Genomic DNA, 25,362 nt, shown 5'->3' with positions numbered 1-25,362 from the left:
TTCTGGTGCAAAGTAAACTTCATTAAATGAATAAAAGAATTTTTCTAACCAATTATAACAAATTGCAAGCCACTATCTTCAGTATAACCATTAGAAATTTAAACTTATTTAAATTTCAGAATTAAAAATGAATCTAAATCACTTCCGTCCATCAGCAGTTATGTTTAATACTATAGTGACTTGATGCTTTTTATACCACATGTTCATTATCTTGACCTCTTTATTCTCTTTGATGTTGATAGTTTAATTTGGCGGCACATCAAAAATTCCAGGCTTTTATCTGCATTCATATTCCCAAGTTTATTTATAAATTGCTAAAAGGTAAACAACTTTTTAAAAAGTCAGCCAAAAGTTGTTGACAGATACATTTTTAACACCAAAGTTATATATTCTTTTATATGCATAATTCAGTCATAACTGGCTTGTCCCATCTTTCAAAATACTATGGTTTAGATTTCAAAGAATCTGGCAGTTTCTTCTACCTCCCATTGCATAGCCTGGTATATGACAGTTTATCGTCAGTGTACACATAACTTTTCACTTTATTACTGCGTCAGATGGAATCTTTTTAAAAAAATGTTTAAGGGGCAATAAGGGTTTGAATTCAGTCACATGAAAGGCTATCAATTCAAATACTCAGCTCAACTGAGGCATCCCTGAGATGAGCTGATCAGGTTACAAAGCTGATCAGGTTACAAAGCTCAAAGTTATATTCACAAGTACAACCAAAGACAACTCTGGAACATATTCTGTTAGCAGCCACCAGTTTTCTTTTCACATTGATTATAAGATGCACCTCAATTTCAGAAATCTAAATATTTTCATGTTTTCAAAAGTATGTTTCTCACAATTAAGGAAATATGTACAATTGTAGGCAAATAGAAGATAGACTCTGCTCTATAACCTGCAGTCAATAGTAGCCATTTAAACGTATGATATGGAGTGTTTTAGAATGTATATGTGTGTGCATTTATATACATATACATCTATATAATCATATTAATGGTTCTATTCAATTATATGAATGTGCCTATCTTTTATTAATGGATTTTTAGGTTGAGTTTATCCTTTTTTTTTTTGCTAGTATGTAAAATAGTGCAATGAGCAACCTTAAACTTATATCCTCGTGGACTTGTGTATATTTGTCCAAAAGATAAATTGCTAAAAATGGAATCACTGTGTTAAGCAGTATGCACATTTCAAATAATACTACATATTACCAAATGTCCATCCAAAAATTCATACCAGCATTATGATTGACATTTTTTCTACACACTTAGCAATACTGAATTATACCAGTATCTCTTGCCTTTTCCGATCTGGTAAAATGTGATACGTGATGGTTTTTAATGCTATTTTAATTACTAAAGTTTTAATATGTGCATAATATTTCATTCTGTCACAAATGATTTGTTTCATTTCAATAACTAGGCATTTAATTTGCTTCAAATACTCCCATATGCCTTGAGCATCTTTGTACATAATTCTTTGATCTTAAAATATTTTCTTAGGCTTAGAGTTCTAAAATAGACAAAGATATACAAATATACCAAAATATGCAAAGTACTTTATGTATACATTTTTATATGCAGTGTATGTGCACATATACAACATACGCATATATAAGATAAATTTCAAATAATTGTTCAACTAGTTAATGTAAAATTGTAACATTCAAAGATGTAGAGAAAAAGAAAAAAATAGAAAATTTTATATGTAATAACGACTCCTTTCCTTACAAACCTATCCTAAAATTTTTTAAACAAAGTTGCTGTGACTTTTTTTTTAAGTAACACACACAATATTTTATTAGCCATCATTTCAGCTAAGATTCACAAGATCACAAAAGTACAACTCACCTTCTCAAGTTAAGCTCTCATGATAAAATTCTTTCTACTGACCTAAGAAAAACTTCTAATCTTCTCTTTCAGTTCAGTTCAGTCTCTCAGTCGTGTCCAACTCTTTGCGACCCCATGAACCGCAGCATGTCAGGCCTCCCTGCCCATCACCAACTCCTGGAGTCCACCCAAACCCATGTCCATTGAGTCGGTGATGCCATCCAACCATCTCATCCTCTGTTGTCCCTTTCTCCTCCTGCCTTCAATCTTTCCCAGCATCAGGGTCTTTTCAAATGAATCAGCTCTTCACATCAGGTGGCCAAAGTATTGGAGTTTCCGCTCCAACATCAGTCCTTCCAATGAACACCCAGGACTGATCTCCTTTAGGATGGACTGGTTAGATCTCCTTGCAGTCCAAGGGGCTTTCAAGAGTCTTCTCTAACACCACAGTTCATTATCTCCTCTCATATACTAAATGTGTATGGAGTTAAGGGGAGCCTGAAACAATGTATTGGATATTGTGCCTGCCCCACAAATTCCCCTTCTTTGTTAATGATAATGTGTGTGCCATGTGTATATGTGTGCCATGTGCTCAGTTGTGTCCAACTTTTTGTGTCTCCATGGACTGTAGCCCTCCAGGCCTCTCTGTCCATGGAATTTTCCCAGCAAGAATGCTGGAGTAGGTCACCATTTCCTCCTCCAGGGGATCTTCCTGATGCAGGGATCGAACCCATATCTCCTGCATTGCAGGGGGATTCTTTACCCACTGAGCCATCATGGAAGCCCCGTTAATGATAATGGCTGTCACTTATTGAGTATTTTCTATGTGCAAGCACTCAGATTTTCATATCCTGGCAAAGCTCCCTACGTTACTGTCCTTATCAGTGTCTTCGCAGTTATTGGATTGGGTAGGAAAGTAAAGATCAATGCAACATGAAAGTACTAATCTGTAACACTAGTACCTGTACTAATATCAATTTACCAAATTAATACTAGCGTCTATCCTCATCCATTACATAATATGCAGATTTGGTCAGTTTCTTCATGAACATCTGAAATAAACTATAGACATAAAATACAGACACAGTGCACATTTATTGCAAAGTGAAATTGCCAATCTTAGAAAGGATATGGGGTTCCATGAAGTCAAGGAAAGTGATGGTATAAAGCTCTTTAGGTCATATTCAAAGTCATTCTCAAATGAGGGTTTAGCAAAAATAAAACTTAATAATTGAAGAAGAAGAAATAAAGGAAGCTCATATTATAGCCACTTTGAAAGAAAAACAAGAAATTGAGAGGCCCTTAGAAAAATTGCTAAAACTCTCAATTAACCCTGCAATATAGAATCACTTTATAATCATGCTGCTAAGTCACTTCAGTCGTGTCCGACTCTGTGCGACCCCATAGACGGCAGCCCACCAGGCTCCCCCATCCCTGGGATTCTCCAGGCAAGAATACTGGAGTGGGTTGCCATTTCCTTCTCCAATGCATGAAAGTGAAAAGTGAAAGTGAAGTCGCTGAGTCGTGTCCGACTCTTAGCGACCCCATGGACTGCAGCCTACCAGGCTCCCCTGTCCATGGGATTTTCCAGGCAAGAGTACTGGAGTGGGGTGCATTGCCTTCTCCGTTATAATCATGAATGAAAACCAAATCTGAAACTAGATTGGTATATAAATCTATAATACAATTTTTATCAGAAAAATATGCCTTTCCTCAAAATATCCACATAATCACTTTTCTTCATTCTAAGAATTCATTGATTATTTTATTGCAGTGTGTTAATAAAAGATATTTTTACAAATTTAGTTTATGCCAATTTTGACTGTCAGTCAAGCTTTTTTATCACTATAGCCTATGAAATTTTAGCAGCCATTTAAATGCATTCATTCTAAGTGACTTTTTTCTGATACTATCAGATAAGGCATTCTATATCATAATAGTTGTCACAGTATCTGCAAACAATACAATCGCTATTTTCCAAAATGATGAAAGTGGACATCAGAGAGGTTATGTAATTTTTCCAAGGTCACACAGTAAGTGAATAAAGTCAGGATTCAAATTTTATTCAATCTGATTCCAGCAGTATTTTTCTGGAATATACTCTATAAATTATAATTGAATTGATTATACTTTATTTACTAATCCTACTGATATGATCTGCTTTTTTTTTTTTAAATAAAGTTAAATCACTCACTCAGTCGTGTCCGACTCTTTGCGACCCCGTGGACTGTAGCCCACCAGACTCCTCCGTCCATGGGATTCTCCAGGCAAGAATATTGGAGTGGGTTGCCACTGCCTTCTCAAGGGGACCTTCCTGACCCAGGGATCGAACTCAGGTCTCCCGCTCACTCATGCTGCTTAGTACAACTCCTGGAATTTTTTTCTCTCCTTTCATGCATTCTGACACTCTGTGTTGCTTCCATCTGTGAGTTCTGTCTCTTCATTCTCACTCCTGGACAAAAGTGGGTCCCTTGCCCAGCGTGTACAGCAGGCCTGGTAGAGTGGCAGTTGTTTGGGTTGGTAGACTGCAAGGGTGGGAACAGTCTTCTAAACAAACAAGACTGCCTTCTCCTGCTGTCCATACTTCAGGTAGTACTTTCAGAATGACTTTTTCTAGCCCCAGATGAACAGAGAGTAAAATTTGCTGCTCTTTTGACACCTGGCATTTGTAAGTGCAAATCCTCTTTACAGTCAGGTAGGGTTGGTGGCCCTGACATCCCAATTTGATAGGGATGCAGTTAGAATCACTGACCTGCCCAAGGGCAGATATTAACAAAGAAACACAGTCGTGACTGAAACTCACAGTGTGCAATGAAGTTCTAGATTCTTTACTGTAACATCAAAGCATAATAATTAAAAGCATAGATGTCTTGGCTCTCTGGATTTCAGCTAGTTACTTAAGCTTCCTCATCTTGGTGAAGTGGTTATATGAATTAAAGGAAATAATACATATGAAGCATCACACAGAGTTAGGACACAATAGATAACGTCTATTACTGTTTATTGAGCCTATAGTGACAAATGCTACAAACACCCCTGAAGGAAGCACTACTCTGACATAAATTCTTATTAAATTTAAAACAACTGAAAATAAATCTTCATGAACTGAACTGGCCTTGATGTGAAAAAATGTTCTAAATTTCAACTTTACAAAGCGGAAAACATACAGAAAATGAGAAATGTATGCAGAAAGTGAGGAGGAAATGAGACCTTGGCCACTCTTCAGGCTTGCTCTGGACAAACCATGAGGATACACTTTTCCTCCACACAAAAGACTGGCAATAGTGCAGAACCAGGCCTCTCTGTGCAGTTTGGTGCACAAACAGTCATTCATTTGCCAAGTAAACCTTGTGCTCTTACTCAATTTCTGTACCTAGGTATTTTGCTTCCTTTTTGCCCTCTTTTTTTTTTTTTTTTTTTTTGTATTTTTCCCTTTCTCTTCTAAAATCTCTCTCCCTTTCCCTTTCTCCTTTAATATTTTTACATATTACAATCCCTACTCCTTACTCACTATCTTTTTCACTTTTTATTGACATATGGTTGACTTGTGCTTTGGCCCAGCCACTTCATTCTTCCTGGAGCTGTTAGTAATTGCCCTCTGCTCTTCCCCAGTAGCATGTTGGACACCTTCTGACTTAGGGCGGGGGGGCTCATCTTCCAGTGCCATACCTTTTCATCACAGTCCAAGGGTTCTCCAGGCAAGAATACTGGAGTGGGTTGCCATTTCCTCCTCCAATGGACCATATTTTGTCAGAACTCTTCACTATGACCTTTCTGGCTTGGGTGGCCCTGCACGGCATGGCTCATAGCTTCACTGAGTTACACAAACCCTTTCACCATGACAAGACTGTGATCCATGAAGGGATGCTTTCAAACTGTGATGCTGGATAAAACTCTTAAGAGTCCCTTGGACAGCAAGGAGATCAAACCAGTCAATCCTAAAGAAAATCAACCCTGAGTATTCATTGGAAGGACTGATGCAGAAGCCAAAGCTCCAATACTTTGGCCACCTGATGGGAAGAGTCAGCTCACTGGAAAAGACTCTGATACTGGGAAAGATTGAGGCAGGAGGAGAAGGGGACGACAGAGGATGAGATGGCTGGATAGCATCACTGACTCAATGGACATGAATTTGAGCAAACTCTGGGAGATAGTGGAGGACAGTGGAGCCTGGAGGGCCAGAGCGCTTGGGTTTTCAGAGTCAGACACAACTTAGCAACTGAATAACAACATAGTTGATTTACCATGCTGTGTTAGTTTCAGGCGTACAACACAGTGATTCAGTTATAATACTTACATATATATATTTTTTTTTTCAGTTTACTTTTCCTTATAGGTTATTACAAAATATTGAGTGTAATTCCCTGTGCTATATGGTAGAATGACCTCTTCTTTTAAAGATGTCATACTAATTTTTTTTAACCTTGGGTTTTGTGTGCATGTGTGTTCCTGTGTGTGTGTGTATATAACTTTGCTTGGTAATGAGAGTCATAGAAAACTGCCTTTCAGAAAACGTTATCACACTATGGTGATTCTGTGTGCCTTTTTCCATTTCTCAGAACTCCCTAAGTATGCATGACAATTACTTTCCAGGACCACAGAATTGCTATTTTGTCAGAAGTTGACAAGCTAATGGCAACAAGTTATTCTTCGAGGGGGACTACATATGTGCCCACAGATGACTAATGTAATTTTGTTCTGACTTCTTTGTTCCAAGAGCAGAGTAAGTAAGAGTTCGGGACCCAAAGTCAAGAAGTACTAAGTTTGCATCTCTGTTCTGTTCTTACTGTTTACCAACTGGATGACTGTAGGCAAGGCTACTAAGTGACTTGAAACCTCAGTTCTCTCATCTGGAAAAGAGGGATAATAATGGCTGTTTCCTAAGAGAGATATTATCAAAATTAAGAGTTAATATCAGTAAAACCACTTGAATAGTTCTTAGGATGAAGTAAGAGGTATAAAGTTTTCATTGTTGCTACTATTGTTTTCATTGAGTTGGGACATCTTGGATTGAATTTTGGCTTTACCACTTACTAGCAGAGTGAACTTGGGCCAGTGAAGTAGAGATAATTATCCTGACTCTGTTTATCCCTTCAATGTATAAAGAACAAAAACATGTTAATATTTGATATTTTATATTGTTGTAGAACAAACATAATAATTGCTATTTTGATCTTGAATTCTTTAAAAATAATCATTAATAGTAATACAATTGTTATAATACTGAACTATTATCTAACTTCATAGAGTCTTCATTTTTCATTCATGTCTAATATTACAGTCCTCTTCTATACAGTAAGCTCCATGAAGGGAAGGGTAGGTACATCTCAGACATTTCTGTGAATTTCTCAGCATCTAGCACAATGCCTACTTGTGCAGGAACTCACATTCAAATGAATCAAAAGATAAACATGCTTTCAACCAACTTTCATCTCCTGTTAGTCCAAGCATTATATCAAGTAACTTGAACAGATGATAGCCACCATGTAATACACAAAAAATTAAACATGCATGATAGAATTCACTGTTCTTGTCATACGAGAAATTTAGAGTTGGAAGGAATTTGAAAATTTTGGTCTATCTCCTTGCTCAGTGAAGAATACCATTTGTGATATCATCTCCCTTCATTCTCTGCCTCAAAAGCTACTCAAATTCAGAGTCAACTGTAATTCAACAAAGTTAGTAAAGCTCACCCTGACAAAATAACAGCAACAAAAACAAGATGTTTTTCCAGTACATACTGTCAACTACAAATTGGCACTTGCCATCTACTTCTACAAGGAGTAAATTATGTGCTGCTGCATTTGCTGACTTTCAACACCCCCTGAAAGGAGTTCAGGGTGGAGAGCTGAGGCACGCTGTGCTCCGGGAAAAACTGCCGGAACAGGTCTTCAGATAGATATTTTATGAACCAATTCTTTTATTTTGTGAGCCAATTCTTGTATCTCCTCATATCTAGAAAAGCACTAAAATCCTTCATGGTGACATCTGCTCCTCCAGACTAGCAGAAACCTTCTGCAAAAAAAAAATATGAGTTTGCTTGCATGTATTCCCCTTTCACCAAAACCACATATATTCTGGCCATTCCCTTACCTATTTGGAGCAGTTCCTCAGAGCTATCTGAAATGCTCTGATAGTTCAGAGAAATGTCCTCATTTTGCCCCTAAATAAAACTTATAACTCTCAATTTTTTGTGTGTGTGCATTTTTTAAGTCAGCAATACCATTCTAAAGATTTCACAAATTTTATCCCATTTGATGTCCACCACAAGATGTTTTTGAACTGTGGTGTTGGAGAAGACTCTTGAGACTCCCTTGGACTCCAAGGAGATCAAACCAGTCAATTCTAAAGAAAATCAACCCTGAATATTCATTGGAAGGACTGATGCTGAAGCTGAAACTCCAATACTTTGGCCACCTGATGTGAAGAGCCAACTCATTGGAAAAGACCCTGATCCTGGAAAAGATTGAAGGCAGGAGGAGAAGGGGATGAGAGAGGATGAGATGGTTGGATGGCATCACCAATTCAATGGACAGGAGTTTGAGCAAGTTCTGGGAGTTGGTGATGGACAGGGAAGCCTGGTGTGATGCAATCCATGGGCTCTCAAAGAGTCAGACACAACTGAGCAACTGAACTGGCTGACAAGCCTTCAAAATAGATATTATTATCTATTTTATTTTAAAAATGAGGAAACCAAGTTGCAGATTAAATATCTTATTCCTTGTCATATAGATTGTAAGTGGAGGAACTGGGGTTCACACCCATGTCTATAAGATTCCAGAGCCCTAGCAGCGTTTAAATCAAGGAGCAACATTTCCTGTTCGCTCATTGGGCAATTAATTTTGCAGTGAAAAAACTTCACAGTTCTGTCACTTGAACTATTGTCTTAAGCTTTTACTTGCATATGTTACTGTTAACTAGTTTTTAGAAATGCTTATATCTTATTTTCTGGAAGTTTGCATATTTGTGTCTCCAAACGTGTAAAAAAATATGTAAAAATACCTTACACATAGTAAAGGCTCCGTAAATATTTGGCATATTCATTCAAAACACCATGAAGGGATACTCTTTTCAAATCAGTTAATTTCTGTGTGAGAAAATTGTTCTTTCTGTTTAAAACTCCTTATATTCCTAAAACAAAATTATAGAATCCTACTACACAAAGATTATGTAATATATTGCCTTCATTTTATGGTTGAGAAACCTAAAGATAATTGACTTGCCCAAGGTCACAAAGCTATTAACTTGCAGATACATGGCCATGAACTCTGGCCCCAGAGTCACTGTCTGGTAATATCATTTCAGATATTCGAAAATAGTTTCGAGGCCCATTTTGGTCATCTTAGACCATGAGGTTTGAATTTTTCAGCATCTTAGACATTCTCCTAGTTTTAGCCCAGTTTTCCAATAGTCAAATTAACAAAGACTTTCTAAGGTACTGCAGGGAAACAGAAGCATTCATTTATAATTGATAGCATTTTCATTGAGTATAATCTTTATGTAAAATAATCTGTCATTCTTAGTAATCAAAAATTTATCTGCCTTATGATTTAGTTGTCCCACTTTGTAATAATAAAATTACATCTTAAGAAAATAATTGAAAGAAAAAGACCAATTATACAAAGATGGATTTAAAATAATTTCTACCTAGAAGTGGCCGAACATTTGGAGAATGTTTTTTTGTAGAATAATATATACCCATGGAAATGATATGTAGACCAGATAGCAATAAGGAAAATTATGTAATAAATGAAAAAAGTAAAAAAGAAGAGGGCATATTAATTGCAATGTATAGGGATGTGAAGAAATTAGAATTGTAAATTGTGGATCCTTTAAGGTAAAAGGGTTCTTTGTCACATCTTGCTATTTCTCCTTCTCTGGCATTGTTGATTAAACCCATAGTAAGAACTATGGTGCCCAGAAGTGAACGTAGCTAGAGTATAGGGTTGTTGGAAAGATAGAGAGGAGGTGTGTCAAGAACAGATCAGGGCCAGGCTGCATGTCTCAGTCCGTTCTGAATTCTATGACAAAATGCCACACACCGCATGGCTCACAAACAACAAAAATTCTTGAGAACAAGGATTGTGTTTAATTATCTTTGAATCCCCAGCACCTGCAACAATGCCTGATGTGTGTGTGTGTTAGGCGCTCAGTCGTGTCCGACTCTTTGCGACCCCATGGACTGCAGCTCACCAGGCTCCTCTGTCCATGAGATTTTCCAGGCAAGGATACTGGAGTGGGTTGCCATTTCATATAGTAGATAATAAGCAAATATTTGTTGAGAATCAATGCCCACATCCAAGACATTGAAAGTCAAAGGAAAATATAAAGCCCACACTAGCATGAACTAGAATTATCAAAGAAAACTTTATTGAGGAGGGAAATATACAAAGGGTAGATTTTCTCATAATCAGAGAAGAGGATGACAGTTACTGAAGGTTAAAGATAAAAAGCATAACGTGTACTGTGTGATGAGGTGGGGAAAATTAAATGTGTTTTGTTTGATAGGAAGGAGAAGCAGTGAATGTGTGACATAATTAAATACTTTGTTCTTATTAAAACTCTTCTCTTTGGTACTGTGTCCAGAGATTGTTAATGAAGGCAGCGATCCTAAAACTTAGTCCTTTTGGAAACCTCAAGGTTCATCAAAACCATATAAAAATGTTTCATTTAGACAAATTATATATTATAAACTGTTTCCCCGATGACTAGTAGTAAAGAATTCACCTGCCAAGCAGGAGACAAGGGTTCTTTCCTGGGGTCCGGGAAATCCCCTGGAGAAGGAGATGGCAACCCACTCCAGTATGCTTACCTGGGAAATCCCATGGACAGAGGAGCCTGGCAGGCTACAGTCCATGAGGTCACAGAAGAGTGGGACACGACTGAACGACTAAACAACAAAGAATATTATAAACCGTATAGGGGAAAACATGAGCTTTATAGGAGGACAAATCTACATTTGAATTTTAGTTTTGCCACTTAACTATGTTATTAGGGCAAATCACTTAGCTCTTTGAGCTTCAGTTTTCTTTCTATAAAATGGGAATATATTGCCTATCTCCCACTGGGCTGATGTGGGGCTTGAATGCAGTAATTCTTATCAGATATTCAGTGCAGTGCTTGGTATATAGTAGATGTTTAGTACACATGAGCACTACTGTTATTTTTAATAATTTGAATTGATGCATTGATGTGTGTGTGATAAGTCAAGGTAGACATTTGGGTTGCGTATGTCTGGGGATAAGCACACTTGAGTCTACTTGATCTGAGGGTAATTGGAAATGGAAACAACGCAGAAAAAGATAATGTATAACATGGTGCCCCATAGCTGTTTGCCTCTTTAAAATGAAGTAATGCCAACACCTTTGAGTCTATTGGCAATTGTATGATGTGAATGCTCAAATAGAAAGCTAATAATTTTCTCTACTAACTACCTGCTGTACAAACTGTCATGCAAATACTGCCTTATGATTTATGTAAACATTGAAAAATCCCATGACTTTATTCTTATGCTTGGATTTTTTTCTATGGTAGAATACCTAATTGAATTAATTTCAAATGTGTTTGTCTGTAAACCAGCCAAATATTTCCTTTTAAATACTTGAGCTCTATGTTGAATATACAGTTATGGTTCTTAGCACATTACTTTGTTTCAGTAATTAGATTTCATCCTATAATCCCTTAATGAGGTTTTAGTTCCACATATACTAGGCTGTCTCCAATCCATATTAAGTGAAGATTTTTCATCTTATACAGGTTCTTCCAGGGGACCCAGCCCCCTAACCATGGGAGCCCAGGACACCCTCCCTGTTGCAGCAGCATTTACAGAAACGGTCAATGCCTACTTCAAAGGAGCAGATCCAAGCAAGTAAGCCTGGGGCTTAGTCCACTACATTCTCCAAACTCTATGCTATTCAGCGGGGAACGCTCCACATATAATTATTTCATTCCACATCCTAAGACCAAAAAAAAATCTAGTCAGCAATAAGAGGTGACATACTTAGAATTAAATTAATTATAAATATTAACTCACTGCTTTCTTTAAAATATATACCCTCCTCATGCTGGGGCCCTTGGGGAAGCCAGTGCCCCACGGGGCTCCCCCAAGGCCCACAGCTACAGGCAAGAGGATATATATATATATATATATATTCCAAAAGGTCCAAACTCTAATCTTACTACCCAGAAATCTCTGATTCAGTCTTTTTTGTAAGTTACAGGAAACCCTAACTCAACTCTGTCAACAATGAGAAAATGTATTATCTCACAAAAGGAAATGTCTAGATCATGTCTTTATTGTTTTAGTCTTTCCTGGCTGAGAGTCACTCACCTATAAACTGAAATAATGGTGCATTTGAATGAGAACCTGGAACAAAACTACCTTTCCATAACACATAGATTAGTAAGAGAATGCTGCTAAGTCGCTTCAGTCGTGTCCGACTCTGTGCGACCCCATAGACGGCAGCCTACCAGGCTCCCCCGTCCCTGGGATTCTCCAGGCAAGAACATGGAGTGGGTTGCCCTGTCCTTCTCCAATGCATGAAAGTGATAAGTGAAAGTGAAGTCACTCAGTCATGTCCGACTCTTAGCGACCCCATGGACTGCGGCCCACCAGGATCCTCCATCCATGGGATTTTCCAGGCAAGAGTTCTGGAGTGAGGTGCCATTGCCTTCTCCAAGTAAGATAATAAATTATATTAATATGTAACCCTTGTTAAGTAAGGAAAAACTAGCCAAAAAATTGTAATCACAGCAAAGTAAAAATTTTAGATAAAAATGTACCATTCCCTATTTACGTGAGCCTCATTTCACTTATATCAGTACATCTTGACAATGGACTTCACCTAAATGCACATGCGATATAATTAGATACTTCCCCTCTCTGTAAGGAGTCCCCTGGATGGGGTTCAGGAAGTCTATGGATCCCTTGAAATTATATTTCATATCTAATGTGTATGTATGCATGCACATTTGTCCATAGAGGGTCTACGGCATTCATTAATTTTACAAAGAGGTCAGATTTAAAAAAAAAGGTCAAGTGATTGTTAGTCTACATTGAAAACTAAACACTTAAGTCAAACTGGTTTTGAAGTATGTGACTAATGCAATTCCAGGTCTGAATTTGAAGGATAAACAAAGGACAAACCTGGGAGAGGAAAGAATTGCTTTTTGTTTTTTACTTGAAAGGACTAGGGCTTAGAAAACCTTGGTATCCATGGAATTAAAGATCAGAAGAAAAATTAAATGTGCATATACTATAGAGTACTATATGTTTTATAAAAATTTTATAAACAGTGATATTAAGGATAGTTAGGACTTGGATCTCTATATATATTTTAAGTGAGAATCTATATCACTAATTGTTGATCCTCTTTACACTTCTGAAACAGTAGTATTTTTTAGTCTAAATCTAACAGTATTATGCTGGAAAACCAATGTAGTTAGTAACTCTACTCCTATCTAGCCACTGGGATCTATCAACTTCCCTAAATATCCTTTGAAAGAACACTTGGGTTTTATTCTGGGCCCAGAGTTTTGCAGAGAAGTAAACACTGTGAACTCTGGTGTCTGAGTTCATTTGGGTTGCTATAACAGATTAGGTGGCTTATAAATAACAGAAATTTATTTCTCAAAGTTCTGGAGGCTGAAAAGTCCAAAATCAAGGCCCTGGCAGATTCAGTATCTGAGGAGAGCCTGCTTCCTGGCTCATAGGAATCTTATAGATTGGAAAGGGCTAAGGAGCTTTGTGAGTCTCTTATAAAGGCACCAGTCTCATTCATGAGGGCCCTACCCTTATGACCTAATCACCTCCCAACAGCCCCACCCAAATATCATCACACTGGGGTTTAGGTCTAAATATATAAATTTTGGACATCACAAACATTCAGTCTATAGCATTCTGGTTTCTTCCATACCTTTTCTTTTTCATCTTCAAAGCAGAGAGATCATTTGCCACAACCACACATCAGTAGAAATTAAAAGTTCATCGTAGAGTATGCATTCTCTGTTAGAGAAAAGTAAGCATCATGAGCTTAGTATACATACTTTATATACATAAATATGTGTTTGTTCTGTGGACTTCTTTGAATAAAGAATTTAGATTATTTTCTGTATCACCAGTTCTAAGGACTGCTTATTACTGACTAACCTATACCTTAGAAAACTCAGGGTGCCTTAAATTACAGGTAGAAACACACCCCCCAAAAAATGACTAGTCAAAATTGTGGAGAGATATCTATAATGGAGTGAAAAACATTGGGAATCAGACAAGAATGAATTCTTTTTTGTCCACTTACTAATTGGCTTTAATTCATTCATTTATTCAGAGAGATCTAATTTGTAGTAAGGATACTTCTGCCCCCTAAAATCTGTTCTCAATGTATCATGTCACCCCTTGGCTCAAAATCTTCCTAATTTGTTCAGAGTAAAAACCAAATGCTTCATAATGATGTGTAAGTTTTGTCCTTCGTGACCCATTCCAGTTGCCACCCCTCTGATCTTGTCTCTGTCACTCTCGTGCTTGTTCATGCCCCTCTAGCTACTCTGCCTTCCTGGCTGTTTGTCTTTCATCAGCCCAATCCCATCTGCATCTCAAGGTCTTTGCATCTGCTGCTCCTTCCACATTAGCGAGATCTTCTCCCAGGTATCTGAGTGACTTGCACCGTCCCTTCCTTCAGGATTCTGCAGCAGGTATATCAGAGGCCATTCTTGTCCATCTGTGTAAAACAGAAACTCTCCAGCCCTCTCTGTAGTCAACACTTCCTTTCTCCCTACCTCACTGTCTCTTTCTCCATAGTTAACATTTCACTTGTTTTCTCATTAATAAACACTTTAATCAATGTGTTCCATGTTTTCAGTTTCACTGTCTGTCCCTTCTCCCACTAGAGTGTAAGCTTCATGAGAACTGGGACCTTGAGTATTTTGTTCATTGTTGTATCCTCAGTACTTAAAACAGGACCTGGCAAGGAGTACCCAACGCATAGTTGCTAAACAAATTGAGTCAAATTACTCACTTAACATTACAGAATGTCTGCTATGTGGCCACCAATGTACTAGACAGTGGTGGTGTCTAGTATTGGTGGTGAAGACAGTTGATATGGAAAATAAGACTTGCACATAAATATAATGCAAAGTCCATTATAGGAGGAGAATAGATACGGGACAATGGGGTTAAGAAGTCCTTAATAATAATCTTTTTTAAACCCCAAAAAGTGGTGTAGCAGCCTACCAGTCACTTGTGGAACTGTCCCTATACAAGCTGGGTTCTTCATCTTGTTTCAGTCTCCCTGGCACGCTATGACAACTGAGGTCTGTACCTGTGAGCCTGATATCCATGACCTTGGCGTTTCAATGATGTGGCACTTGAATCAAAGGAATTTTAGTGCTTTTCCTATCCCCTCCCAAATTAACTGAGTCTTTTAAGGATAACTGCATATATTGAGTCTTTTTTCAATTATATTGTTATAAAGTAGTTGCAGCATATACTATATGTGGGTACATGGGAGGTTTAGTATATTTCACTGAAATTATAAGATCTGAAACTTATGAACAGATTATGAAGTGACATGCTTCTAAATTTAATTTCACCTCCTGTGATGAAATTAGAAGTGAATCATTCTAATTGCTGTCACTTTGTCATTCGCTTTCAAGGAAACAACTCAAGTTATAAGTTTGATCATGGAGTGAGGTGGAGTAGAGGTTGAAACCAAACACAGCACCACATGGAGAAATGATACAGAAAAATCATGTGGGTTTGCTTTGCCTGTGGTTCTCTCTCATCCTGTATCAAAGGTGTTCCCATTTGTTTTCAGACCACACATTGAAATGAGACATATACTACTTTATTTTATATTGTGACATATAATCCATTTAAATATGGTTTACACTCTTTCTGAGTATTCAGAACACCTTGTAACAGGTATGGTATCTGAAACTTTCTCAGTAGCTAATAAGCAGAGAATTCCTTGACTTTGCTGCCACCTGGGGGAAACACATCTCCTGTTATTAGCTCCTATTTGAACAACCCTGGTTGTTGCTGCTGCTGCGGCTGCGAAGTCGCTTCAGTCGTGTCCTACTCTGTGCGACCCCATAGACGGCAGCCCACCAGGCTCCCCCGTCCCTGGGATTCTCCAGGCAACACTGGAGTGGGTTGCCGTTTCCTTCTCCAATGCATGAAAGTGAAAAGGGAAAGTGAAGTCGCTCAGTCGTGTCTGACTCTTAGCGGTGGTAGGAACTGATTCTCTAATCCCAGGAAAACCTTTGGTTTCTCAGTTGTATTCTATCCTTCTCTTATCACCATATTTCTATTACATATTCAAGTGTCTGTCTCCTTGCTTAAATAGGAAGTTTGCTCAAGGTCATCTTTGTCCTGTTTCTCACTGCCCATTCTATATATGCATTATATAATGTGTGGTTCATTGATTAGGCGGCTGATATATAATTGGGAAATGTATGAATTTATTTTTTAAACATTTTATTGAGTTCCTACTCTGCACTGGGTTCTATGTTTTGCACCTTTGCCTTCCTAGAACCTAAGACACAGAACTTGCCTTCACAGTAGTAGATAAAATAATGTGCTACAAAATAGTTTTTTTTTTTTTAATCTGTCCATTTGTCCAAGGAACCTAAAGAAAGGAAAATCTAAAGAGGGCTGAATGAAAAGGATATTAAGGAAGGCTTTGGAAAGATCTGCCTTTGAACTGAGTCTTGAAATATGAAAAGGAGTTTTTGCCTAGTGCCAAAGTCAGTGAAAAGGGATGATAAATAAAGGAAGGGAAGTAGCCTATGAACAGAAGTCTATGCTTGAAAAGAAACCCATGTGTTTAGTTATCAGCGCAATAGAAGAGACATTTTATGTAACGGATACATTTCTGACAACCTCACATAAATTAAGTCCACATGTTTCCTGACCAAAATTGGCCAGCATTTCTGTTGACCGGTTATCATAATGCTGCCTGCGGCAAAAGGGACAACCCAATTCATGAGCCACTTGACCAGTTGACCTTGAAATTTTGTCATTCTAGACAAATTTTGGGGGATTTGTATGATTTCACATTTACTTCATAAAGTACATGTGTTAATATTTCCATATTGCAGTATTTCAGATTTCCATGATTTAAACTAACATGAAATATACCCACATCACTCACTGATGAGGACAGTCATTACTGCTGAACAAAGACTTTCCTTTAACGAGTGAGTGTAGGTTGAAAATATTAATTATATATAGAAAATTTCAGATGATTTAGACATTGAATGAATTAATAAATCATCAAAGATCTGACTCTGACAATTGAGATAAAGTGCAGAAATAAAATGTAGGTCAGGAGCCTGGGTGCTTATTATATTGGCTTATACTACTTCTCTCATCATCCACCCAACATTGTAAGCCCTTTAAAGACAGAGGCTGTTTTGCTCATTTTTTAATTGCCTTCCCACTCAAACAAACACCTTACATATGAGTCAATAAATGTTTATTGGATTAATAAATACCACCCCCTCCTCTTGATGACTTGCTTTCAAAAAACAAACTTTATCCTCTACCATGACACCATGTAGAGCTCATTTTGCAGAACCTGGAAAAGAAACTGAGCAGAGTCCTTACCAAATAAAAAACATTCGAGCCGCTGCTGCTAACAATATACTGAGGGATGGTAGATGCTCCAGTCTAATTTTGAAAGTGCTCTGGCTAGCTCTTGTCTTCTTCTAGAGTTGTCAAATAAAATTTTTAATGTCTCATATGTTGGAAAATGTTGTGTAGACTCAGCTTAAGGGGAATTCCAGGCTTAGTACCAATTCATCACCAGTAAATCAAGCAAGGCTCGTGAACCTAAGACATAGAGAAGGAAGACAGCCGAGTTGACACCAAACTGGGAGATCAGCAATATTCTCAGGGAGAGATGGAGGGGCAAACTTCCAGACACCAAATCTCTCATTCAGAGCAGTTCAGAGTTAGAGATGATAATACCTGAGAGGGAAAAGGGTAACTTTAGGAAACCTACCTGCCCCTCCACCTCTAACCCAAACCCAACTTTGCACATACAAGGCTATAGCAGTTCTTCACATAAGCTATTTTGAATGTGTACCAAGGACCATCTCCCCTGAGCCATTTGTGTCTCATCAGTCACAGGTACACAGCATACCAGGTCAGTATAGGACAAATAGAGTTTCCTATATTCAAGTGTGAGCCAAGTTTTCATTGACCAAGCTCAGTTTCCCTAGAAAGTACACTAGGGAACAGTGCAAGGGTCAGTCACCCAGACGTATCCGAAAGTCGTAAAGAAGTTCACTCATTATAAATATTTATTATTTCCCAAAGAAGAAGAATCATTTTGAGGTTTCTGCTTCTGGTCAAGATGGAGTAACCAATTGACCCTTCTACCTGAAAACACTTCAAAACGGACAAAATATACGAAACAATAATTTGCAAGACATGGGACCTCAGAGAAAGGACAGTCACCCCTGAGAGGTGAAGTATGCCCTATGATTGTCCCGACTGACTTCCTGGGAAGCATCCAGCCCATGGATATAGAGAGAGCCCACCAGCCTCACAGATGTTCGTGGGAGAAGTCTCACTGAGGCACGCTCCATTGCAAAACTGGCTGAGGGGGGTGCCCGAGGAAGCTAATGGCTCCGGGCTCGGAAGAAGCCGGCAGTGGAGAAAGTACGCATAAGAAGGGGTCTGGCGCCGCGGACCCATCTGGGCAATGGGGCAGCCCAGCCACAGGCACCTCAGGAGCCAGACGCTATAGAATCTGCCAGTGTCACTGGGATTGCAGTACACACACCCTGGGGCACCACATCCCTCCTGCACTGCAGGAGCCTAGCTCTAGACAAGCCATGAGCACTGCAAGGAGCCTGCCTAGCAAGCACACTGCAGCGAGGAAGAGGAAAAAAAAAATGGCTTCGTTTTGCAATGTCTCTCTAGTGCCCTCTACTGACAAAACATAACATAGTGCCTGTTGGCCAAGAAAAAATACATACCTTAAGGGCCCGAAACTAATTCTCTAAAAGCAGGCAGTAGAGGGTGAATTGGAACTCCATGAGTTTTATTTAGAAATTGACAGAGATCCTAAATTTCATGTGGAAATACAAAGGACCTAAAATAGACAAAACATTTTTGAAAAAAAAGCCAAAGTTGGTAGAATAATGTTACTTGATTTCACAGCAATTTAAAAGCTACAGTATCAAGACATATTGGTTGTGGTATTAGTATAAAGATGGACAGAGTAGATCAATGCAACAGAACAGAGAATTTAGAAATAGACCCACACATATGTGGACAACTGAATTTTAACAAAATTGTCAAGTGGATAAATTCTACAGATGGTAGTAGGATGATTAGATATATTCATCCACACAACTGAAAATAAACTCGGACCTATACCTCACAGAAAATATGCAAAAATTAGCTAAAAATGGATCACAACACTGAATGTAAAACTAAAAATAAAAAATTTCTGGAATAAAATAGGTGAAATTTTTGTGACTTTCAGGTTTATCTATGATTTCTTAGATAAGATTCCAAAAGAATAAATTAACTAAAACCCATAAAAGAATAAACTGATGAATTAAAAACGTCTGCTCTTTGAAAAAAAAACTTCTTCAAAGTTATTAATACTCTAAAGAGAAAGAAAAACAAGCCAGACTAGGAAAAAATCTTTGCAAAGCATATATCTGTTAAAAATATTTGTATCTAGAATATACAAAAAACTCTAAAAATTCAGTAAGAGAACAGAAAACTCAGTTTATAAACTTGGCAGAAAGTTTGAGCTGACACTTCATCCAAGTAGATACATCACAAAGAAACACATGAAAAGATGCTAACATCCTTAGCCATTAGGGGAATGCAGATTAAAACAACAATGAGATACCATTACTCACCTATTAGAATGACTAAAATTAAAAAGACAGACCTACCAAGTGTTGGTGAGGATGTAAGGGAATTAAAACTCTCATATTTGGCTATGTTTTCCACTTCAGAAAACAGTTTGGCAGTTTCTTAAAAAGTTAAAGTTAAACCTACCATGTGATCCAATCATCTCACTCGTATTTATCCAAGAGAAATAAGAACATGTGCCCATAGACAGACTTGTACACACATATTCATCACAGATTTATTTGTAATAGGCAAAAAAATGGAAAGAATTCAAATGTTATTCAATAAAGGAATTTTTTTTTAAATTGCCTGTGGTATATCCATATTCTACCCAGCAATAAAAAGACATGAACTCTTGATTGCCACACTATGTGAGTGAATCTCAAAATAATTATGCCGAGTGGAAAAAGCCAGATCAAAAAAATCACACACCTTTTGATTCTGTTTATATAAAAATTTTAGACAGTCCAAACTAATGTGTACAGTCAGAAAATATATTAGCAATTGCCAAGAGATAAGGAGGAAAGGATGGAAAAGTACAGGAGAGAAAAACAAAAACACAAGATGAAACTTGTAGGGACGTGGGGATCTTGACTATCTTGATTGTGTGATCGTTTCTCAGATGTACATTATGTCAAAAATTATGGAACTTTACACTGTAAATAAGTGCCAGTTGTATATCAATTATATTTCAATAAGGCCCTTTTTATTTGTTTAATTTTTATTAGAAGACAATTAATTTACAATGTTGTGTTAGTTTCAGGTATACAGCAAAGTGAATCAGCTATGCCTATATACATATCTACTCCTTTTTAGATTCTGTTCCCATATGATTATTACAGAGTATTGAGTAGAGTTCCCTGTGCTGTTCAGTAGGTCCTTAGTCATCTATCTTACATAGATTTGTGTGTATGTGTCAATCCCAACCTCCCAATTTATCCCTCCCCTGCATACCCCATGGTAACCATAAGTTTGTTTTCTACATCTGTGACTTTATTTCTGTTCTATAAGTAAGTTCATTTGTCATATTTTTTTTAGATTCCATCTATAAGCGATATGTGATATTTACCTTTCTCTGTCTGACTTACTTCACTTAGTATGAAAATCTCTAAGTCCATCCAATGTTGCTGCAAATGGCATTATTTTATTCTTGTTTATGGCTGAGTAATATCCCATTCTATTATGTATGTACCACATCTTCTTTATTCACTTCTGTGTTGATGGACATTCAGGCTGCTTCCCTGTCGTGGCTATTGTGAACAGTGCTGCAGTGAACATTGGGGTGCATGTATTTTTTGAATTATGGTTTTATCCCAATATAAGCCCAGAAGTGGGATTGCTGGATCAGACGGTAGTTCTATATTTAGTTTTTTAAGGAACCTCCATACTATTCTCCATAATGGTTGTACCAATTTAGATTCCCAACAGTGTAGAAGGGTTCCCTTTTCTGCACACCCTCTCCAAGCTTTATCGTTTGTTGATTTTTTGATGATGTCCATTCAGATCAGTGTGATGTGATATCTCATTGTAGTTTTGGTTTGCATTTCTCTAATACTTAGTGATGCTAAATAAAGCTTTAAAAAAATAAAAGGATTATTCTTCCTTCCAAATTATCATCCAGCTGTATTAACTTATGTATGTGACTGATTTTATAGCTTCAACCAAATAGACAAGTTAACGGAATGAAGATCTAATTAAGTGAGAAGCAAAAAGTTTACCCCATGAGCCCATAAAAGAACATACTGAAGGCACCAATTGTGTTACTTAGAGAGCTAAAATAAATCCCAGTGAATAGTGTGACAACACTGTGTAGTTTAATATCTTCAAATATACTCCCAACAATTCAGATATCAAACAGAGAGAGAACCACCAGGATAAATTATTCTATTTGTGAGGTGAACACAAAGACTTTTCTACAGGAAAAGAAAAGCTGTTTTATTCTAACAATGCAAAAACACCTTCAACAAAATAGTCACCTTTTGGAGTAACTGTTAATACAAAACTTTGAGCTCTCAAGTCTTAGAAATGAGTTAGTAATTCAGAGTGAATTGTAAGAGCTTACTTTTTCTCTCTTCTGCTATGTCATAGTATTACAGAAATCTTTGCTTTTCACAACTGCTTTGATTCACAGCATGTTGACCTGGGTTTCCTCTCTTTCCTCTCACGTGTTGTGACATGCCAGATGTATCGTGAAGATTACTGGAGAAATGGTGTTGTCTTTTCCTGCTGGGATCACCAGACACTTTGCCAACAATCCATCGCCAGCTGCTCTGACTTTTCGGGTGATAAATTTCAGCAGGTTAGAACACGTCCTGCCAAATCCCCAACTTCTCTGCTGGTAAATATATTTTCCACAAATTTTTTAAAAATGTAGGTGTCTTACCATGTTATTCTTGGATGAGAGATGTACCTTAGCAAAAGGGAAGCACTGTAGAGAAATTATTGTTATTCAGATATGTTTATAGATTGAATCCCAGAGCTCTGTATATATCTGTGTGTATATATATATGTATACATATATGCATATGTATACATATATATATTTTTTAATGGCCAACTATCTCAAGTGGCTAAAGAGACATTTAGAATAATAAAATTTATTCATTGTCTATTTTGCTTATCACTGGTAGACAGTGGATGAGGATGATGGGAAATAAGCATAATAAAAGGAATAAAATCCATTTACTATATTGGCATCTTTTAAAAATCAAATGATATCTGAACTGTAAGCTACTCTTCATATAAGCTTTAAAATCTCTTTGTGAGACATGTAATTTCATTACACTGTAATGGTAATTGTTTTGATGGAATGGTACCTGTGTGGCATCAAAGAAGCTTTTCTAAATTTCTTTATATAAATACATTTCACACTTACTAGTAAATCCGAATGTGATGTTTTGTCATATATGTGCATATCCACGTTCACACAACACCTACACACATACATACTATTAAAAGTGATCCACTGTACATGTTTATTATTGGCAATGGATGAGACAAAAAGAAACATTCTTGGTAGTTTTTCCATCAACAAGTCCTGATATTCCATCTAAAATTCTATCTCTAAAATGACCACTTTTTCCCTTTATCACGACTTCTATTCAAATGATAACCATCATTTCCCTGGACCACAGCCAGTGCTTTCCTCTTCCCCTCTCTGCCTCCAATCTTGCCCCACTCCTATACACAATAGCCAGCTTTTTGGATGTAAATCAGGTTGTCCTCCCTTATAACCTTCTGGAGGCTTCACATTACATTGCCTTCAAGGTCCTGATTCATCCACCCTTGCCTGTCTGTCTATCCTCATCTCCCACCATCCTCTTCGGAATCCTTGTAGCTGCAGCCATACCTGCCTGTCTTGGGAATGGCTGAGTCCTTTCCCACATCCAAGTTTTGTACACTTGATTACTCTGCCTTCAATAGCATTTCCACTCTTCTCCACCAGACTTTTTTGTACACTTGTTTACTCTGCCTTCGAGAAGGCAATGGCACCCACTCCAGTGGGTGGACGGAGGAGCCTGGTAGGCTGTAGTCCATGGGGTCGCTAAGAGTCGGACACAACTCAGCGACTTCACTTTCACTTTTCACTTTCCTTGCCTGGAGAATCCCAAGGACGGGGAAGCCTGGTGGGCTGCCATCTATGGGATCGCACAGAGTCGGACACGACTGAAGTGACTTAGCAGTAGCAGTTACTCTGCCTTCAATACGATTTCCACTCTTCTCTACCAGACTCCTACTCATCCTTCAGATCTCAGCTCCACTCAGCCTTGCCTGACCATCCCACTCTCCTCCCCACTCCCAAACTAAGTCATGTAACCTTGTTATTCTCTTTCAAGATTCCTATTCTTTCCATTGTCACACTTACTAAAACCAGTAATTATATATCTGTTTGCTTTCTTCATTTATCCACCTTCCACAATGGAATATAAAAGACATGAGGGAATAGAACACATCTATTGGATTGCCACCACATCCTCAGTATCTTCCTCTGTGCCCAATAAGGATTTGAATAGTACTTGTTGAATGAATGAACAATTCAACTATAAGTTAAAGAAATTAATCAAGCTGGATATTTATGAAGAAATAGCTAAAGGTTATTTGGAATTTGAGGGCCAATACAGTCACTCTCTTTCTTGACTGCATGAGACTTTTTCACTCCAGTGATGAAAAAACAGTCACAGGTCTTTCAGATGATGCCTAAGATCACCTCCTTCTCATTGGTCTTTATGATGGTTTAACTGGTAAACCTGATTCCAGGCTTAAAAATATAAATGAAATGCTCACCTATGAAGTGAAAGATAAACATGAAATGGCCAAGATTGGAAATGAACAACTTTTTATTTCAGTTTCCCTCTGTGCTTTTGATGTGCACATTGAGCCACTTAATTTTATTTTTCTAGGTTCCTCCATCTGCAATTAGGAATTGTGTGCCACTATTTCACCAGTTTGTTTGTAAATATCACCAGAGGGATAGTCATAGTTTTTGTTGCATTTTTAGGCAGATATGTTACCAAGTTCTTAGATATAGATAGATATAGATAGATATAGATATATACATATATCAGAGTTTTATATTTATATTAATACTTCAGTCTTATGAATTGAATTAAATATCAGTCTGAGAATATTCCTGTTTGACAAAACATTATATAGACCCTTAAATTGTTTTTTAAACAAAACAAAAACTCTCATTAATTTGGACTTTATTAAATGTATTTGATGATTGTGTTAGGGCTGTGATTGCCTGCATGTGTGCTCAGTCGTGTTCTGCTCTTTGAGACCCCATGGATTATAGTCCATCAGACTCCTCTGTCCATGGGATTCTCCAGGCAAGGATATGGGATTGGGTTGCCCTTTCCTCCTCCAGGGAATCTTCCACACCCAGGGATCCAACCTGTATTTCCTGCATCTCCTGCATTGCAGGCAACTCTTAACAGCTGAATCACTGGGGAAGCCCAAGGCTATGACTGATGACCCATTAGTCCTACAACCTGTTTGGTGTTTGTTATACAATGAAGCTTACCACCCTTACTACCACAACTAGTTTTTAAAAGGCATGGAAACCAACATTATTCTCAAATTCAGCTCAAGGCTCCTTTCATCTGTCATCTTAATCCTCTCTATTATCTTTACTGAAAGACATTTAGGTTACCAGCTTGGTCCCTGGAGACATTTGGGTTTGCAATCCCTATGACAGGGACCAAACTGAAATTTACTTCTACTTCTCCCTTATGAAAGGGTTTGGTTTACCAAGAATGTTTAGGAACAATTATTAAACCAATTACAAGTCTAAAGAATTGTCAAGACTTCTTGAGCATTCAAGAATTGCATCTTTGTATAAGCTTTGGATTGCCAAAGCTTTCTTGACTATTTATTAAAGCAAGTTTTCCTGAGGAATTATCATAGACATATGACTCAGCTTATTGTGTTGTTAAATATATAATTGAGATTTTTCGGTTATTCAGATTTACTTAACACAGCTTAATAACATGTTGTTGTTTTTATTCAGTTACTAAGTTGTGTCCAACTCTGCAATCCAGTGGTCTGCAGCATGCCAGGCTTCCCTGTCCTTCACTATCTCCCAGGGTTTGCTCAAACTCATGTCCATTGAGTTGGTGATGCCATCCAACCATTTCATCCTCTGAA

The 25,362-nt window shown here is 37.6% G+C and overlaps 1 protein-coding gene across 1 annotated transcript in view; it reads left to right on the top strand.

Annotated features, from left to right (window-relative positions):
- Positions 1-25,362, top strand: part of SGIP1 (SH3GL interacting endocytic adaptor 1) — a 236,717-nt gene that overhangs the window by 193,655 nt on the left and 17,700 nt on the right. Inside the window, exons 19-20 of the mRNA XM_055585555.1 lie at positions 11,595-11,706; positions 21,899-22,054. Coding sequence (XP_055441530.1) covers positions 11,595-11,706; positions 21,899-22,054 — 268 coding nt within the window. The remainder of the gene's footprint in view (positions 1-11,594; positions 11,707-21,898; positions 22,055-25,362) is intronic.

Source organism: Bubalus kerabau, chromosome 6 (assembly GCF_029407905.1).
Source record: "Bubalus kerabau isolate K-KA32 ecotype Philippines breed swamp buffalo chromosome 6, PCC_UOA_SB_1v2, whole genome shotgun sequence".
NCBI classification, from domain to species: Eukaryota; Metazoa; Chordata; class Mammalia; order Artiodactyla; family Bovidae; genus Bubalus; species Bubalus kerabau.
This window is presented reverse-complemented; position numbering and strand designations above follow the sequence as displayed.